At 41.8% G+C, this 17,838-nt stretch overlaps 1 protein-coding gene across 3 annotated transcripts in view; it reads left to right on the plus strand.

Moving 5' to 3' along the window:
* Positions 1-17,838, plus strand: part of LOC133750638 (S-adenosyl-L-methionine-dependent tRNA 4-demethylwyosine synthase TYW1) — a 221,777-nt gene that overhangs the window by 72,714 nt on the left and 131,225 nt on the right. For all 3 annotated transcript variants that reach the window (XM_062180247.1, XM_062180248.1, XM_062180246.1), the window contains exons 10-11: positions 3,552-3,670; positions 13,161-13,270. In XM_062180247.1, coding sequence (XP_062036231.1) covers positions 3,552-3,670; positions 13,161-13,270 — 229 coding nt within the window. The remainder of the gene's footprint in view (positions 1-3,551; positions 3,671-13,160; positions 13,271-17,838) is intronic.

The raw sequence follows: 17,838 nt of genomic DNA on the forward strand, positions 1-17,838 counted from the left end.
ATGGAACGATCTGTGAGCAGAACAGATCAATACAATTTACCCAGTCTGAATAACAGATACAAAAATAGATTGGGATGAAAACATTAAGAAAAACCTTAGGGATTCATAGGGCAATACTAAGAGATGCCACAGTTATGTCCTTGGAGAAAGGTGAACAAGAAAATGTGGTACCAGAAAAGTCCAGGCATGGGACGCCTCACAGTGGAGACCCATTCTGAACACCGCATCGTCAGGTGCACCTAGATGGTGTAGGTGAACTACTTCATGTGGCCTCTTGATGCTGCCACGATGTGTGGTGCATAAGTGGTATATGGTTGCTGCCAGCATAATGTGTCATATGTTTTACAGCAAGATTTATAAGGAGAAAGACTGTACTCTATGATAAGAATGTAATTACAAAATACATAAACCGGTGATATAGTCATTTATCATTACCTGGTATTATGTACTGTGCAATGTATGTGCTATATGTTTTTATGACTTTAATCACAGTAGGTTCGTTTATACCAGCATCACCACAAACATGTGGATAACGTGTTACACTGTGAATTTATGATGGCTATGATGTCATTAAGCAATAAAATTTTTTCAGCTTGGGATGAAAACATTACTTTCACCTGAAACTGTATGGGGCTATATATATGTGGTCCTGTCTTTGACTAAAATGTTACGCAGCTCATGACTGTATTTGAAGAAACAGTGGACAACCTATAGATTCAGGAATCTTTGTGAATCCCAACAAGGGTAAAGCCAAAGGAGTTCACACCAAAATATCTTTTTTTTTTCTTTTTTTTTTTTTAACAGACAGAGTTAGAGAAAGAGAAAGGTCTTCCTTCCATTGGTTCACTCCCCAAATGGCCGCTATGGCCAGCGTGCTGTGCTGATCCGAAGCCAGGAGCCAGGTGCTTCTTCTTGGTCTGCCATGCGGGTGCAGGGCCCAAGCACTTGGCCCATTCTCCACTGCCTTCCTGGGCCACAGCAGAGAGCTGGACTGGAAGAGGAGCAACCAGGACAGAACCCGGCACCCCAACCTGGACTAGAACCCAGAGTGCCAGTGCCGCAGGTGGAGGATTAGCCTAGTGAGCCACGGTGCCAGCCACCAAAATATCTTATAATTAATGATCTGAGGGAGAAAAAAAATCTGAAAAGTGGGTAGAAGGAAGTGATAATAGTATCCCTAAGGTAGTGCCAATTTAAATACTAGCAGATTTCTCTTCTGAAACCATGGCAGCAATGTAGAAATGGCAGCACAATTTTCAAGTGTTGAAAGGGGAGAAGTTACAGGAAATTAAGTGGAAGTGAGGTCTCTACACCTAAAGTAGTAGAAAATTAGAAATATAGTTCATTAACAGTCATATAAAAATTACGTGTTTAGGATTACATTTAGCAAAACATATACAGTAATGAATGTTTAAAGTTACTGTATGCGGGTAAAAGAAATGAATGAGCATCTAAAATGGAGAGACGTATCATGCTCGTGAATTAATTAGCAGTCTCCATATAGCAAAATGACAGTTCTGCCCAGGTTGATCTGTAAGATTAATGGAATTCCTACCATTGTAGAGGTAGACAAACATATTCTAAAACTTGCTGAAGCAATGTGGACAGAGAAGAATGAAATGAGAGGAAATCATTAACCCTGGTCTGTGTCTTACATCATTGCTGAAGTAGTCAGGACTGGGATGTTGGACACAGAGGTCAATGGAGAAAATAGATATCATAAAATAGACTCACAACAAAAGTTGTTCCACGGTAGAAGGATTATCTTTTTTAATATTATTATTATTTGACAGGCAGAATTAGACAGTGAGAGAGACAGAGAGAAAGGTCTTCCTTCTGTTGGTTCACCCCCCAAATGGCTGCTATAATTCAAAATGGATCATAGACTCAAATGAACTTTATAAAACAATAGTTTTTAAAGATAAAATTAATTTAAAAGCCTTGCCATCCTCTTCTCACACATTTTCTATCCATGTAACTTTCTTCCCTTTGGTAATCAGTTTGTGAATCCCCTTGGGAAGCTCTCCATGGTCCTGCGAGGCTGCCTAGGTTGCTGTTCCATCCATCCCAACTGCTCTGTTCTCTGTGTGACCTTTCCTCTGTGCAGGCAGAGGGGTCTCTGGTCTCTCTTCCTCTTGTTAAGACACTGACAGTCTGGACTGTCACATTAGTGTCCCACTCTTGGGACCTCATTTAACCGTTAATTACCTCCTCAAAGTCTGAATACAGTTGCATTAGAGGTTAGGACATCAGTGTGAGTTGAGGGAAAGCACAATTTAGCTCATAACAATACATATTAATTTCTCAATAAAAAAGTGTGTGGTTCTCCAACGTCGTTTCTCCACCGTCATAGTGTTTGGTGGAAATTACTCGGTAGCGTTGGCATTTGGTGGGCTTTTGGTTTTAGTTTGCGGTGTCCTTTGCCAGGTTTAAATGTTTTGTGTGTCATTCGATATGTTTTGTTAGGAATTTGGAGGATAATTTGTAGGCAGGGTTATCCTCAGCAGTACTTTTCCTACACTTTCTCTCTCTCTCTCTCTCTCTCTCTTGTTTTTAAATTTGTGGACTAAGTGTGATGGATAAAGGGACTCCTTTTTTCCGGAACAACAACAAAAAATTTAGAAGACTTCATGATCAACTGGTAAAATAATTAAGCTGGTAGTGTTTTGTATGATTTTCTTTCATTATAGACAGTATTATAATATTAACACACTGATGTATGTATGTGTGTATGTAAAGGCTACCCATCTATATGTCCTCTTTCATTCTCTTTGTTTGCTATAGCAGTTATTAATTCCATATTATTTCTGTCACAAGGCCAAACCGTCCTACCTCTTGCATAACCCACTCAGGTTTCATTGCTTTCACTTTCATAGAAATCAAGCTTGTCTTACACAAAGCTTTGGGATGAATCTCTGATGATAACATCAAAAGCTTGATAATATCCTGATTGCAATCATAAGTTGATCTGCGATAATATCTTCAAATTACCTTCTTACTTACTATCTTTATGGGCTTTTCCCCCCTCACATTAAATACTATTCTTTTGGGAATAATCCTTCTTATATGCAGACTGCTTGTCCCCTCGGCTGTCTGAAATATGTTCAAATTGTACCTGTTCAGTTGACAGAAAGTGTCTTCCAGGATTCATTCCATACTCACCCTCCCTTATTCAAAGCAGGAATACTTTTGCATATGAGTACTTCCCCATTTTTTAGGAGCCTGTCTTATCTATCTCCTGACATTATATATTATTGTAGTAATATTATTTGAGGCAGTTGAGTGGATTTGAAAACAGAGGCATCAGTGGTTCTCCCTACAGAGCTTTCAGATTTAACAAATCCCAAATTTATTTCATTGAGTTTTAGAAAATCCGAAGCACTATCAAAACACTGTAATGTGACAATATTAATTTTCTGCATCATGCAGATAACCAGTAGGGGTATTTATGGTTCTAAAACACATGGTTTCTTCTTATAAATGATGCCTTAGTGTTTTCTTTCTTTGCTTTGATGATTTTATTCAAATTCCTTGTTTCTTTCTTGTCACAGTCAATGCTCCGAGGGAGAGGAGGTTGCTATAAACATACATTTTATGGCATTGAAAGCCATCGCTGCATGGAAACCACCCCAAGTCTGGCGTGTGCAAATAAGTGCGTCTTTTGCTGGCGGTAAGCAAAACTTAGTGGCCATATGACCAAATAATGCAATGATCTGTAATAACCATTTCTCTTTTTTTAAAGATTTATTTATTTTACTTGAAAGTCACAGTTACACAGAGAGGGAGGGAGAATTAGAGAGAGAGAGAGAGAGAGAGAGGTCTTCCATCCACTGGTTCACTCCCCAGTTGGCCGCACCGGCTGGAGCTGCACCAATCCGAAGTCAGGAGCCAGGAGCCAGGAGCTTCCTCCAGGTTTCCCATGCGGGTGCAGGGGCCCAAGGACTTGGGCCATCTTTGCTTTCCCAGGCCATAGCAGAGAGCTGGACCGGAAGTAGAGCAGCTGGGGCTCGAACTGGCACCCATATGCGATGCTGGCACTACAGGTGGCAGCTTTACACCACAGCGCCAGCCCCTGTAGCAACCACTTTCTGCCCAACACACATTCACTTCTGTAATTCATTCTCTTTTTTTCAAATTTCAATTGAAAATCTGTTTCTTTGAAAGGCCTAGTGACAGAGACAGAGATTTCCTGCCTGTTGGTTTACTCTCTACATATCTACAATAACTGGGACTGGGCCAGGCCAAAGCCAGGGGCTTGAAGCTCATTCCTGGTCTTCCATGAGGTTGGCAGGGACCTAACTGCATGAGGTATCACCATCGCCTCTTAGTTGTGCGTTAACAGGAAGCTGGAATCAGCAGCAGAGCTGGGGACTCAAATCCCGGCACTCTGACATGTGATGTGTGCATCCCAAGTGGCTTCTTAATGACTATACCAAATGACAATTCCTATTTTAAATGTTGCGTATAATTTAGATTCGGGAAGTGTTTTTTATTGTTTTCAATTAAATTAAATTTCAACTATGTTGTTCTAGAACATGATCTCTGTGATGTAAATTATTGTTTTATTCTTTTGTTCTTGCTACTCACTCATCTTTTTGCTTCTCTTCAGCTCCTCAGTCCACTCCTCAGTTCTCTAGAGGCCAACACGTGTCTCCATTGCCACTCACTCTATGCTCAGTCATGGTGACTTGATTATCTCCACTCAATTCTAGCAAAGCATTCTGGACAAGAAAGACCCCATCTTCTGTGAGATTCAGATATGCCAGTCTTTTCGAGTCCTGTTTCCTGACCCCCAACCGCCCTTGAGTAGTTTCTTCTCAGGTTCCCATTAGTTCTTCTTGGCTTGTTCTTTAACTTCTGCTTTGCTGCTGGCCCTCTTTGACTGTCTTTTATCACTGCGTTATGACGGTAGGTGTGGTATACCTTCGCCGTGGCTTCATTGCCTCCTGTAGTCTGACGCTTAAATACCTCATTCCAAATCCCAATCTCTCCTCTGAGTTTTCATTCTTCATTTCCAGCTGCCTGTGGGATTTATTCTGTATGATAACCCACAGGTACTTTGAGCCTAGCTTCTTTATGATGGAATTTATTATGCTCTGTGTTACCCATTCTTCCTCTTTGGGGTAATGGCACCATTAGCTATCTAATGGCCTAGGCTGGAAATTTCTTCCTTTCTGTAACTCACTATATCCATTTTCTTACCCGGCTGGTTCTCATCATTTCTCCCTGTAACAACTGAAATGATTTAATACTTTCCAGTCTGTGTCTTACTCTATCTTCATATTGGTGGAGAATTTTAACTCTTTTTTTAGAAAATGCATAAAATATATTTTAAAGATTTATTTACTTATTTGAAAGGCAGAACAACAAAGCAGGAGAGATAGAAAGGGAGACAGAGAGAGATCTCCGGTCTGTTGGTTGATTCCCCAAATGACCACAGCAGCCAGGTGTGGGCCAACTTGAATCCAAGGGTCAGAAATTCCGTCTTTGTCTCCCACATAGGTGGCAGAGGCCCAAGCACCTGGGCTGTCTTCTGCTACTTTCCAAGACACTTGAGCAGGGAGCTAAATCGGAAGTGGAAAATCTAGGACTGCAACCAGCACTCTGTTATGGGATGAGGTGTAGCAAGTGGTGACCTAACCTACTGTGCCACACTGCTAGCCCAATAAAATATATCTTTAGAAATATTACACTGGCCAGCACCGCGGCTCACTAGGCTAATCCTCCGCCTGCAGTGCCGGCACACTGGGTTCTAGTGCTGGTCGGGGCGCCAGATTCTGTCCCGGTTGCTCCTCTTCCAGTCCAGCTCTCTGCTGTGGCCCGGGAGTGCAGTGGATAATGGGCCAAGTGCTTGGGCCCTGCACCCGCATGGGAGACCAGGGAGACCTGGCTTCAGATCAGCGCGGTGCACCGGTCGCAGCGCGCCGGCCATAGCAGCCATTGGGGGGTGAACCAACGGAAAAAGGAAGACCTTTCTCTCTCTCTCTCTCTCTTTCACTGTCCATTCTATCTGTCAAAAAAAATTACATTATTTTGAGTTTGATTTTACAAATCAATTTTTGTGAGTAGGCAATGTTAAAAATATTGCATCAGTGGATGTATCAAGAACAACTCTAATTTGAATTGATACCACCTTAGTGGGTTCAATGGAAATCAGAAACTGCTCCTACACAGCTCCAGTTATTCTTTGTGTTATTATTGTTATAACTTACAACTTTATGGGTTATATGCTCATTAACATAGATTTATACCTGTTTTATACAATTGTCTTTTTAATCACCTAGGAAATAGAATAGTTACGAAGATTGTATTTGCCTGTGTGGTTACCTTTATATTGTTCTCATTTCTGCCTGAAGGGCTCCTTTTAGCTTTTCTTGTAGGGAAGGTCTGCCGGTGATGAACTCCCTCAGCTTGTGTTCATCTGTCAGTGTCTTAATAACTCTTTCATTTTTTGAAGAATAACTTTGCCTGATATAGAATTCTTGATTGACATTCTTTTTTTCTTTTTTACACCTTAAGTATGCATCTCATTACCTCCTGGCATTTCTCATTTCTGCTTAGAAATTGGCTGTTAATCCTATTAAGTAGTAGGACCAGTGTTGTGGCACAGCGGCTTAAGCTGCCACCTTGGACATCAGCATCCCATATGCGTTCATGTCCCTGCTGCTCCACTTCAGGTCCAGCTCCCTGCTCATGTACTTGGGAAAGCAACCAAAGAAGGCCCAAGTTCTTGGGTCCCTGCCACCCACGTGGAAGCCTCAGATGGAGTTCCACACTCCTGGCTTTGGTCTGGCCCAGCCCTAGCCATTGCAGCTGTTTGGGGAGTAACCAGCGGTGGAAGATCGCCTTCATTCTCTCTCTTTCTCTGTCACTCTGCCTTTAAAATAAATAAATAAATCTTTAAAAAATATGTTTTAAAAATTCTTATTAAGGATTCCTTCCTGCTATGCTGAGTGTCTTGTCTTCACTCTTGTTTTCTTTCAAGGTCATTTTACTTTATTTTATTTTTGTCATTTAGCTGTTTGATGGTAACATGACATTTTGTGGTTCTCTGTCTTTTTTTTTTTTCATATTTATTTATTTTCATCTGCTAGAGTGGGAGATTTTCCATCCGCTGATTTATTCTCAGAATGCCTGCAATAGTGAAGACTGGGCCAGCCCAAAACCCAAACTCCATAAAAGTCTCCCATATGAGTGGTAGGGCCCCAAGCACCTGAGCCGTCAGCGGCTGCCTCCTAGGATGCATTAGCAGGAAGCTGAAATCAGAAGTGGAGGAACAAGAACTCGAACTGTCAGTCACTTTAATAGGGGACTTGGGGCATCCCAAGTGGCAGCTTAACCCTTTATACCCCAACATTTACTCCCATGTGGCTCTCTTTGGATGTATCCTACGTGGAGTTGGTGAGCATAGATGTATACATGTACATATTTTATCAAATTTTGGAAGTTTTCAATCATTTCATCAAATAATCTTTCTGCTTCATTTTCTCTTTTCTCTCCTACTGGGATTCTGTTATGCATATATTGGTATGCTTAATGGCTTCCCTCAACTGTGCTCAAGTTGTTGGTGTCCTAAGGCTCTGCTAACTTTTGTTCACACTTTTCTTGTTCTCAGACTGGATAATTTGAAATTGACCTGTCTTCACTCTCATTGATTTCTCTTCTTCTGCCTGTTCACATCTGCTGTTGAAATCCTCTAGTAAAGTTTTCATTCCAGTTATCAGTCTTCCTCGCTCCAGAACTTTTGTTGGTTTACTTTTTATCATTTGTATCTCTTTATTGATAATTCTGTATTTGTTGAGACATTGTTCTGCTGTTTTCCTTCAGATTTTTAAGTGGACCGAACTGCCCTTGTTTCTTTGCATTTTGTTGAAAACTGCATATTTTGATTATTATAATACGTTAACTCTGGAAGTCAGATTCTTCCCTCTTTTCAGAGTTTGTTTTTGCTGCTTCCTCTGGGTTTTAGTTGTTCATTTAATAAATTTTCTGAAGTATATTTGTAAAGAACCTGTTCTTTGTTATGTATTGTCTCTGAAATCTCTCTTCAGCTTAGTGGTCAGCTAGTATTTTGACGGAGATTTCCTTGAGCTCCTGGAGTCAAAGCAAATGCTCCTAGTCTTGCAGTCTGACCCTGTGAAGGGGCACTCTTAAAGCTCGGCTAGACCAACTCCAGCTCAGCCTTCACTTCCTGCCTGCCTTAAGCTTCAAAGGCAGGCAGCAGTCTTCAGGTCTTTGCTTAGCAAAAAAATGCTTGAGGCTCTCTAACTTCCCAAGTACACAGGAGCATTTTTCTGTACCTTAATTCACCAAGTAGCCTGCCTTGTCATTTTTTTCTCCCAGGTATTTAGTTGTCTACTGTTGCCTCAGCTGTTAACTTTTGACCTAGTCAGCAACAGGTTGTTTATTTACCTACTGAGATCTCTGTTATGTTTGCCTACCCCTTTCTTTTAAAAAAGCTTTTTTTTTTTTTTTTTTTTTTTTGACAGACAATGAGAGAGAGAGACAGAGAGAAAGGTCTTCCTTCTGTTGGTTCACCCCCCAAATGGCCGCTATGGCTGGCGCGCTGCGCTGATCCAAAGCCAGGAGCCAGTTGCTTCCTCCTGGTCTCCCATGCGGGTGCAGGGCCCAAACACTTGGGCCATCCTCCACTGCACTCCCAGGCCACAGCAGAGAGCTGGACTGGGAAGAGGAGCGACCGGGACAGAATCCGGCGCCCCAACCTGGACTAGAACCCAGGGTGCCAGTGCCGCAGGCAGAGGATTAGCCTATTGAGCCATGGCACTGGCCTAAAAAAGCTTTTTTACTATGTGTCTGAACATAAGTTGAGAAAGAATATGGTGTAATGAATTTCTCTGTGCCTTCACTATTATATGGACAATCATGTTCTATTTACCTGTCTTGGTCATCTCTATTTTGATGCAAATTCTAGCCATTGTATGATTTTTCTCTGTTCCTACTTCAATTGATGGATAATATAAATTGTAAACAGTAAGACCTTTTATGTAAAATATAGCCACAGTACCATCAGCCCATATTAGGTTCTTTTGCACATATTTCCTACTCTAATTATTCAACGATATGGTGAAAAATCCAAAACAGGATCTGTTTGGGAATATCATTGTTGTCAAGTGGGGGCTAAGTTGCTAATTTTCACCCTGTGGGGAGATTTGGAATGTTTGACATTTGTCCTTTGGAACATTTGTCCTTTGTTAGAACTGAGGAAGCTGCTGCTGTCATGTAGTGGGTAGAGGGCAGGGATGTGTTCTTAAACATTCCGTAGTGCTCAGGACAGCACCATACACACAGCTAAGTATTATCCAGTACAAAAGGCAATTTTAGTTATGATTGAGATAGCCTGTGTGCAATGGTCCGCAGGTACATTTCAGCAAAGATCACTGGCGACATGGCAGCACTGAAAGAAAATGAGCTTAAATATCTCTTTGGAGGCATAGAGTATGTGCTTAGAAAAAATTTTTTGAAATATTATAGGATAAGCATTTGTAAAACAAACCCTGCTAGTCATGATTATGTGGACTGTGGCTTCTATGGACTGGTATTTGGGTCTTATTCAAATTATGGTAGAAATAATCAAATGTTTTGTGTCTTCGATCTCATTGTTTCACATTTTATAGTAAGTATTATTCCTAACCTCTTCTTCGGATTGTTGTATAAGCGGTTGTTTCTTTGCCAGTCAGGATTGAAAAGAAATAGAAGGCTTTCTGGGTAATGCCTCTTACCTATAGAACCTGTTTATAGCCAGTAATGTAATCCTTCAGTTTCTTGGGCAGCACATTTAGCCAATTTTTTAAAGGGCAAACACTACACTTAACAAATCCATTAATGAGATTTTGAAAGGCCTACATAAATGGAGATATTTCATTTACCATGAGTTCTGGTAAAGAAATATTAGTATGCTAACTTTTAAAATTAGATTTGGGAGGTTGGCATTGTGGTATAATAGTGGGTAAAGCTGCTGCCTGCTGTGCCGGCATCCTAGATGGGTGCTGGTTTCAGTCCTGACTGCTCCACTTCTGATCCAACTCCCTGCTAATGTGCTTGGGAAAGCAGCAGAAGATAACCCAAGTACTTGGGCCTCTGCACCCATGTGGGAGAGCTGCAAAAAGCTCCTGACTCCTGGCTTTAGCCTGGTCCCGCCCTATCTGTTGCAGCCATTTGGGGAGTGAACCAACAGATGGAAGATTCTCTCTCTCTCCGTTTCTCCCTCTCACTCTAACTCTTGTCTTTCAAATAAATTTTTAAAAATAAAATCTTAAAATAAGAATAATAAATAAAATCAGACTTCACCATCTGTTTCAATTCAGAATATAACAAGAATGTCAGAAAAGGTCCAAGAAAAATGGACTTAAATGCTTACATAAATGTTTATATATTTTCCTTATATCAGATTATGAAAATAGACTCTGAGCCTCAGTTTCCTAACTGTAAAAAACAAAAACAAAACAAAAAAAAAAAAAAAAAACAGTATCTTTCTTACAGAATTGCTGTAAGGCTTGTGTGAGGTTGTATATATAGAGGTGTTTTGAATCTATAATATGATATATACTGATGTGAGTTTTTCAAAATGAATTTTTGCTTCATTTTGATATGGAAAGTACAGTCATCCTTAGTATCCTTGCAAGATTGTTCCTAGGACCCTGTCATCAACATCAAAACCTATGGCCGGCGCTGCGGCTCAATAGGCTAATCCTCCACCTGCAGCGCCGGCACCCCAGGTTCTAGTCCCGGTTGGGGCGCCGGATTCTGTGCCGGTTGCTCCTCTTCCAGGCCAGCTCTCTGCTGTGGCCCGGGAATGCAGTGGAGGATGGCCCAAGTGCTTGGGTCCTGCACCCGCATGGGAGACCAGGAGAAGCACTTGGCTCCTGGCTTCGGATCAGCGCAGTGCGCCGGCCACAGCAGCCATTGGGGGGTGAACCAATGGAGAAGGAAGACCTTTCTCTCTGTCTCTATTTCTCTCTCACTGTCCACTCTGCCTGTAAAAAACAAACAAACAAAAAAACCTATGGGTTCTCAGGGTCCTTACATAATATGGTATATGGGTAGGCGTTGTAGTGTAGTGGTTCGAGATGCTGATTGAGATGTTACTTCCCATATTGGAGTGCTTGGGATTGAGTCCTGCCTCTCCTTTCCTATCCAGCTTTCTGCTAATGTACATTCTGGGAGGTAATAGATGATAGCTCCAGTTCATGGGTCCCTGCCACCCGTGCGGGACACCTGGATGGAATTCTGACTTGGAGTGACTAGCATCTGGGAAGTGAGCCAGGGAATGGAAGATTCTCTCTCTCTCTCTACCTCTACCTCTATCTTGCTCTGCCTTTCAAATAAATAAGAATGAACTTCAATATGGCATAATATTTTTATATAACTTACATATAGCCTCCCAAATGCTTTAAATCATCTTTAGATTAGTTATAATGCCTAATGTAAATGTCCTGTAAATAGTTGTTATATTGTTTAGGGAATAGTGACAGGAAAAACAAGTCATTGTGTATTCAATACACAGGTAATTTTTTTCCAGAATATTTCAGTCTGTAGTTGGTTGAATCCATGAACATGTATAGACTTTTTAATATATCATTTATATTTTATTAGGTATTAAAGTGATCTAGAGATTATTTGAAGTATACTGTACCCATAGGCACCTCTTTCATTCTCTTTGTTTGCTGTTGCAAAAAATATTTTAAAAGGGGAAGCTACCTTATAATTTATGATTATAAGTAAGAAATCTAAGCAAAATAATTGAAAAATTCTTGGAATATATAAGAGAATTTAGGAAAGTAACAACCCAGGATAATGATAAAAATATTTTTAAAAATTGATAATAACCAGATAAGTAAGAGGAAATATTCATGAGGAAGTCAAAACATAAAAAATCAGAAATAATCATAGAGGCTTTTATGATTCTCCAAAAGTATAGCAGAGGATGCAGCTTTTCTCAGAACTCCCACCTCCCTCCACTCTGGGTATCAAGTTTCGATTCAGACCTTGGAAAGTATTGGAGAAAGACATGTGGAGACTTCTCAAGGAGATTCAAAAGTTTACTGGTGAGGTACAGGAACATGGCAAGAGAATGGATCCTTGTAAGTGGAGCTGGACCAGCAAAAAAATTGAATGAGAAGGAGAGGTGCAGTGATAGACATTTACCATCCACACTTACTGAATTAGAATGCGACTTTTCCACTTCTGTTGATTGCAGAAAGTGCCAAGCCAGGGCCACACTTGTGTTTTCTCCTGTTGAACAGAGAGAAACAAAACACCCCTTCTATTGAGTGTTTGCTGTCTCCCCATTCTTGCTCCATAGGGGATGTAGGCAAAACATTTTCAAGTGGAGTTTCTTTCCTCTCCCAAGGCTCTCAACCAGAGGCCCTCTTTCTCAAAGAAATTTCTCAGTAAGATTTCCAAGCGTAGGTTCGAGCTCTCCTGACACCCATTTTATGACATGTTGACTTAGATGGTGTTAATGTGGTGGTGACAGATTGCTTTGTGTTTGCATATATGTGCAATTAACATGATTTTATAAAAGCAGGAGGGAGGGGCAGGTGCTGTGGTGTAGTAGGCTAATCCTTTGCCTGTGGCACCAGCATCCCATATGGACACAGGTTCTAGTCCCGGCTGCTCCTCTTCCAATCCAACTCTCTGCTGTGGCCTAGGAAAGCAGTAGAAGATGGTCCAAGTGCTTGGACCCCTACACCCACGTGGGAGACCGGGAAGAAGCTCCTGGCTCCTGGCTTTGAATTTGGATCAGCCTAGCTCCTGTTTTTGAGGCCATTTGGGGAGTGAACCAACAGATGGAAGACTTTTTCTCTCTGTCTCTCTCTCTCTCTGTAACTCTACCTCTCAAATAAATGAACAAAAATTTACAAAGAAAAAAAAAAAAAAAAAAACATGAATGAGTGTTCTGTCACCTCAACCAGGGGCTAGAGGCTGGAGCCTGAACAGAGATGTTGAATGGCTTCTCTGTCCTCCCCTCTCTGCTTAGTGTCATGACTTAAAGTAAGTAGGAAAATATTGCTCTAAACAGATGAGCTCTGAGGAGGAAACCAGTCCAGATGTTGTGGTTTTTCAGAGCACCTTGTGTCCTATGACTAGCCAAGCTCTCACGGTAAGGAGTCCTTCAGCACTTTGCGTCTTGTTCCCAGGCACCACACCAATCCTGTGGGCACTGAGTGGCAGTGGAAGATGGACCAGCCTGAAATGATCTTAAAGGAAGCCATCGAAAACCATCAGAACATGATTAAACAGTTTAGAGGTATTTATCTCCCCTCTACAAGGAATGGTAATGCCCATTAGTAGCTAGAATCAAATTAGCAGAGGAATCGCGGCTTTGGTGAGATTTTGTTCCCACTGGCAAATTTTACTATAATGAAGTGAAAACTTTTGGAAATATTAATGAGTATTTTACGCTTTTTATATGAGTATGTATTTTAAGTATATATATATATAACTATATATTTCAAGTATATATATTTTATTTATATATATATTTATTATGAATATTAAATATATATATAATATATAAGTATATATATTTTAAGTATATATATGAGGATATATTTTAAGCTTTTTATAATGAGTATTTTTAGCTTTTATATCCTGTATAATGGAGGAACTCCAAATTGAATCCAAAGCTTAGCAGTATATAATATGGTGCATTCAACCTGTAACTTTTGCCTGGGAATTTGTCACTGGCCCGCCATAAAAACTTTGCCATTGTTCTGTCTTGGTGAGTACAAAACAACCCTGTGAATGCACTGGAAATTTTAGGTAATTTAAAATTAAGTAATTCTTAATAAGACAGTGTTGGAAAAGCATTTTTGAGTGAATGCCTAATAAAAAAGGACGGATAACGAATACAAATGTCTTCCACCTAATCCACAGTAGTCAGAGTCCAACTAGAATTTCCTGATCCAGTTCTGTCTCATACTTAGGATATTTGACTTAACCAGAGATAACGGGTTCTCAAACTTTATCATGCATCGGAATCTTCTGGAGGGCTTGTTAAAACAGACTGCTGACCTAACTTCCCCAGAGATGCACTCAGTAAGTCTGAGGGCGATCCCAGGAATGTGCATTTCTAACAGATTTCCAGATGTTTTGGTGTTGAATTAGGGACCACGTTTTGACAGTTGCTCTTGTAGATAGATAGGGTTGACCAAAAAAGTGGTGACTTTTATAAAGTGACAGCTACAGGTAATGAACTGAAATTGTTAGATTCCGGCCGGCGCCGCGGCTCACTAGGCTAATCCTCCACCTGTGGCGCCAGCACCCCGGGTTCTAGTCCCGGTTGGGGCGCCAGATTCTGTCCCGGTTGCTCCTCTTCCAGTCCAACTCTCTGCTGTGGCCTGAGAGTGCAGTGGAGGATGGCCCAAGTGCTTGGGCCCTGCACCCACATGGGAGACCAGGAGAAGCACCTGGCTCCTGGCTTTGGATTGGCGCAGCATGCCGGCCGTGGCAGCCATTTGGGGAGTGAACCAATGGAAGGAAGACCTTTCTCTTTGTCTCTCTCTCTCTCACTCTCTAGCTCTGCCTGTCCAAAAAGAAAAAAAAAAGCCATTTGGCAGGATTCCTTCTTGCTCTGATGCTCTGAGGTCAGTCTTTGTCCAATTAAGGCTTTATGCTAATGGGATGAATCTTGTCCACATCTCAGAGGGTAACGTGCTTAAAACAAAGTCCTCCAATTTAAATTTTAATCTTGTCCAAGAAACAGGAACATTCAGAGTAACGTCTAACCAAGTATCTATTTAGGCACTGCGGCCCAACCAAGCTGATGCAGGAAATTAACTATCTTAACTGTCACGAGAAGCAAGAAACGCTGGTAATTTTATCTTTATGTTCTATTAGATTTATTTTTGGCTCAGTACCCAAAGACTCAGTCAAATCCTGAAATAATGGGCCGATGACTGAGGCTGTGTGTTTCCTGGAGATCCTGGAACTCCCTGCGTGGACTGTGTCCCTGGCAGTTTATATGGGCAGCACATAGCCTCAAGGCATAGATATTCGTTCATTTCTCCATTCTGAGATGCCCTGGATTCAGAAAGACAACCAGAGTTTTGATAGTAATTTTTCTGACAGGAGCATTTTCACAAATGCACTTTAAATGGAAATAAGTCATGAATAAGTCATGAGGTCAGCATTGGCCATGTTAACAACATGTGTTCCTTGAGTTCAGTGAGTGCCTGATCTCTGTTGTCTGCCAGCTTGTCCTGTGCAGAGAAGTGCATCTGCCTGGTAACTTTGGTCTTACTGTAAGTCGTAGGCTTCTGAAATGTTTTGTCTTCAGGTTCCCATGGTGTTAGAACTATGAGGGTTTTAAAGTGTCTGTTGTCTTGTAGGGGGGATGATAAGATTCAGGAATGCCGAAGGAAAGAGTGGAGCCTGTCTGGGGACAGGTGAACCCTGAGTAGGAGTTAGAATGCATAAACGGGCAGGCATGTGCTCTGGAAATCTAACAACTGACACCAAAGTTTTATTGTTAATAGCCAGTCTTATCTATTTTACACTGGTAGTCCTCACAGAGAATTTTTTTTTTAATTCCTTAGATTGGTTGACTTGACAAAATGTTACCATCTCAGCAAAATATACTTAATCAATTGTAAATTCGCAAGAAAGACTTTCAAAGTGGAACTGGTTGGTATTTGTGCATTGATACTTTTCAGGTTAGCAAAGCAGGTTTTCCTGAAACTAGTAGAAAACAAGTGTATAACACTGCTTCAGAAGAGACAGAGAGAAAGGTCTTCCTTTGCCGTTGGTTCACCCTCCAATGGCTGCTGCGGCCAGCACATCACACTGATCCGAAGCCAGGAGCCAGGTGCTTCTCCTGGTCTCCCATGCGGGTGCAGGGCCCAAGCACTTGGGCCATCCTCCACTGCACTCTCGGGCCATAGCAGAGAGCTGGCCTGGAAGAGGGGCAACCGGGACAGAATCCGGCGCCCCGACCAGGACTAGAACCCGGTGTGCCAGCGCCGCAGGCAGAGGATTAGCCTATTGAGCCGTGGCACCGGCCTGCATTATTTTTTTTTTAATAATTATTTAGTAGAAAGAGAAAGAGAGGTCTCCCATCTGCTGGGTCACTCCCCAGATGCCATCAACAACCAGGGCTGGGCCAGGCTGAAACCAGGAGCCAGGAAGTCAATCCAATTTCCCATGTAAGTGGCAGGGACTCAAATACCTGAGCCATCACCTGCTGCCTCCCAAGATGCACATTAGCAGGATGCTAGAAATCAGCTGTATAGCCGGGATACGAACCTGGTCACTTCAATATGGGATATGCGTTTCCCAAGTGGTCCCTTAACCTTTAGGCCAAATAGTCACTCCAGCAGTTATCTTTTAATTCAATTTGTCCAAATTAACATAGAAAAAGATTTATTGGTTTATTTGAAAGGCAGAATGAAAGGGGGAGGGAGAGACAGATTGTCTGTCTGCTGATTTACTTTTGAAGTGGCCACACAGCTTGGGCTGGGCCAGGCCGAAGCCAGGGGCCAGGAACTCCATCCAGATCATCCACATATGGGTCTCCCACATGGGTGACAGGGACTCGGATGCTTGAGCCATCATCTGCTGCTTCCCAGGCTCATTAGCAGAAGCTGGGTCAGAAGCAGAGTACCTGAGACTCGAACTGGCACTCTCATATGAGATGCAAGTATCCCAAGCAGCAGTATAACCCACTGTGCCACAATCCTGCCCTGTTCATGAACTTTCTGAAGCCCACTTGTATATTTGAAGTTATGGTGGGGTAGTCAGGCCACCACATTGGCATAAGGGAGCCATCATTCATTTTGTATTTTCATAGTGAATGAGCTTGCCCTTAATTTTCGATTTCTTTTTACTTTATAATGCTTTACACTTCATTCTGAGCCTAAACAAGCTATTACTTTTTGAAAATCTGCCTTACTGCTATAATAGTCATAGGAAATCTTACTGTAAAACTACAGTGTTAAAAAAGCAAAAAGCAAACACCATAGTTATTAATGAGTAAAATACGTAATTCAAGGGTGAAATACTACTGTTAACTAGCATACTCAGTAGTTACTTATACTAAAGTCTTATGTTCCATGGACCTGGGTTCCTCATGTAGTAAGTAAAATCTCCGTTTTCTTAAAGGTTTGGATGTAAATAAAACAGGTCACAATCTTCTCTGAACGTCATGGCCACAGAGTAAGGCGAGTGAAGCTACTGCTTGACACATACGGGCACATCACTCCAGTTCTGAACCCAGTGTTCCTGCCCGGGTGTGGGTCTGACCTGGATCGCACTCTTGAATTCTAGAAATGTAGTCCCATATCTCTTTTCAGCCCCCTGGTACAGAGTCTGTTCTCTGGCTTCCCCAAATCTTACCTCCTCAATGGAGATTGGCCCGGGGGAGTGGCTTTTTCTTCTCTATGAACTTGCCCACATGCAGGTGCCCTACTGGAAGCTACTTCCTCTTTCACTTTGTTCACACCGTGTGGGCGGTTTCCTATTAGAGCCATTATACTATTATATTACTCTATTTCCCTGGGATCTTAGGGACCAGCACTATGGCATAGTGGGCTGAGCCCCCACTTGCAGTACCAGCACACTTTTGGGCACCAGTTGTGTCCCAGCTGCTCCTCTTCCAATCCAGCTCTTTGCTATGGCCTGGGAAAGCAGTAGAAGATGGCCCAAGTGCTTGGGCTTCCACACCCTCATGGGAGACCCAGAGGAAGCTCATGGCTCCTAGCTTTGGACAGGCTCAGCTCTGGCCGTTGTGGCTATCTGGGGAGTAAGCCAATAGATGGAAGATCCTTCTCTCTGTCTCTTCCCCTCTCTCTTTAACTCTGCCTCTGAAATAAAGAAGTA

This window comes from Lepus europaeus, chromosome 21, assembly GCF_033115175.1.
Source record: "Lepus europaeus isolate LE1 chromosome 21, mLepTim1.pri, whole genome shotgun sequence".
NCBI lineage: Eukaryota > Metazoa > Chordata > Mammalia > Lagomorpha > Leporidae > Lepus > Lepus europaeus.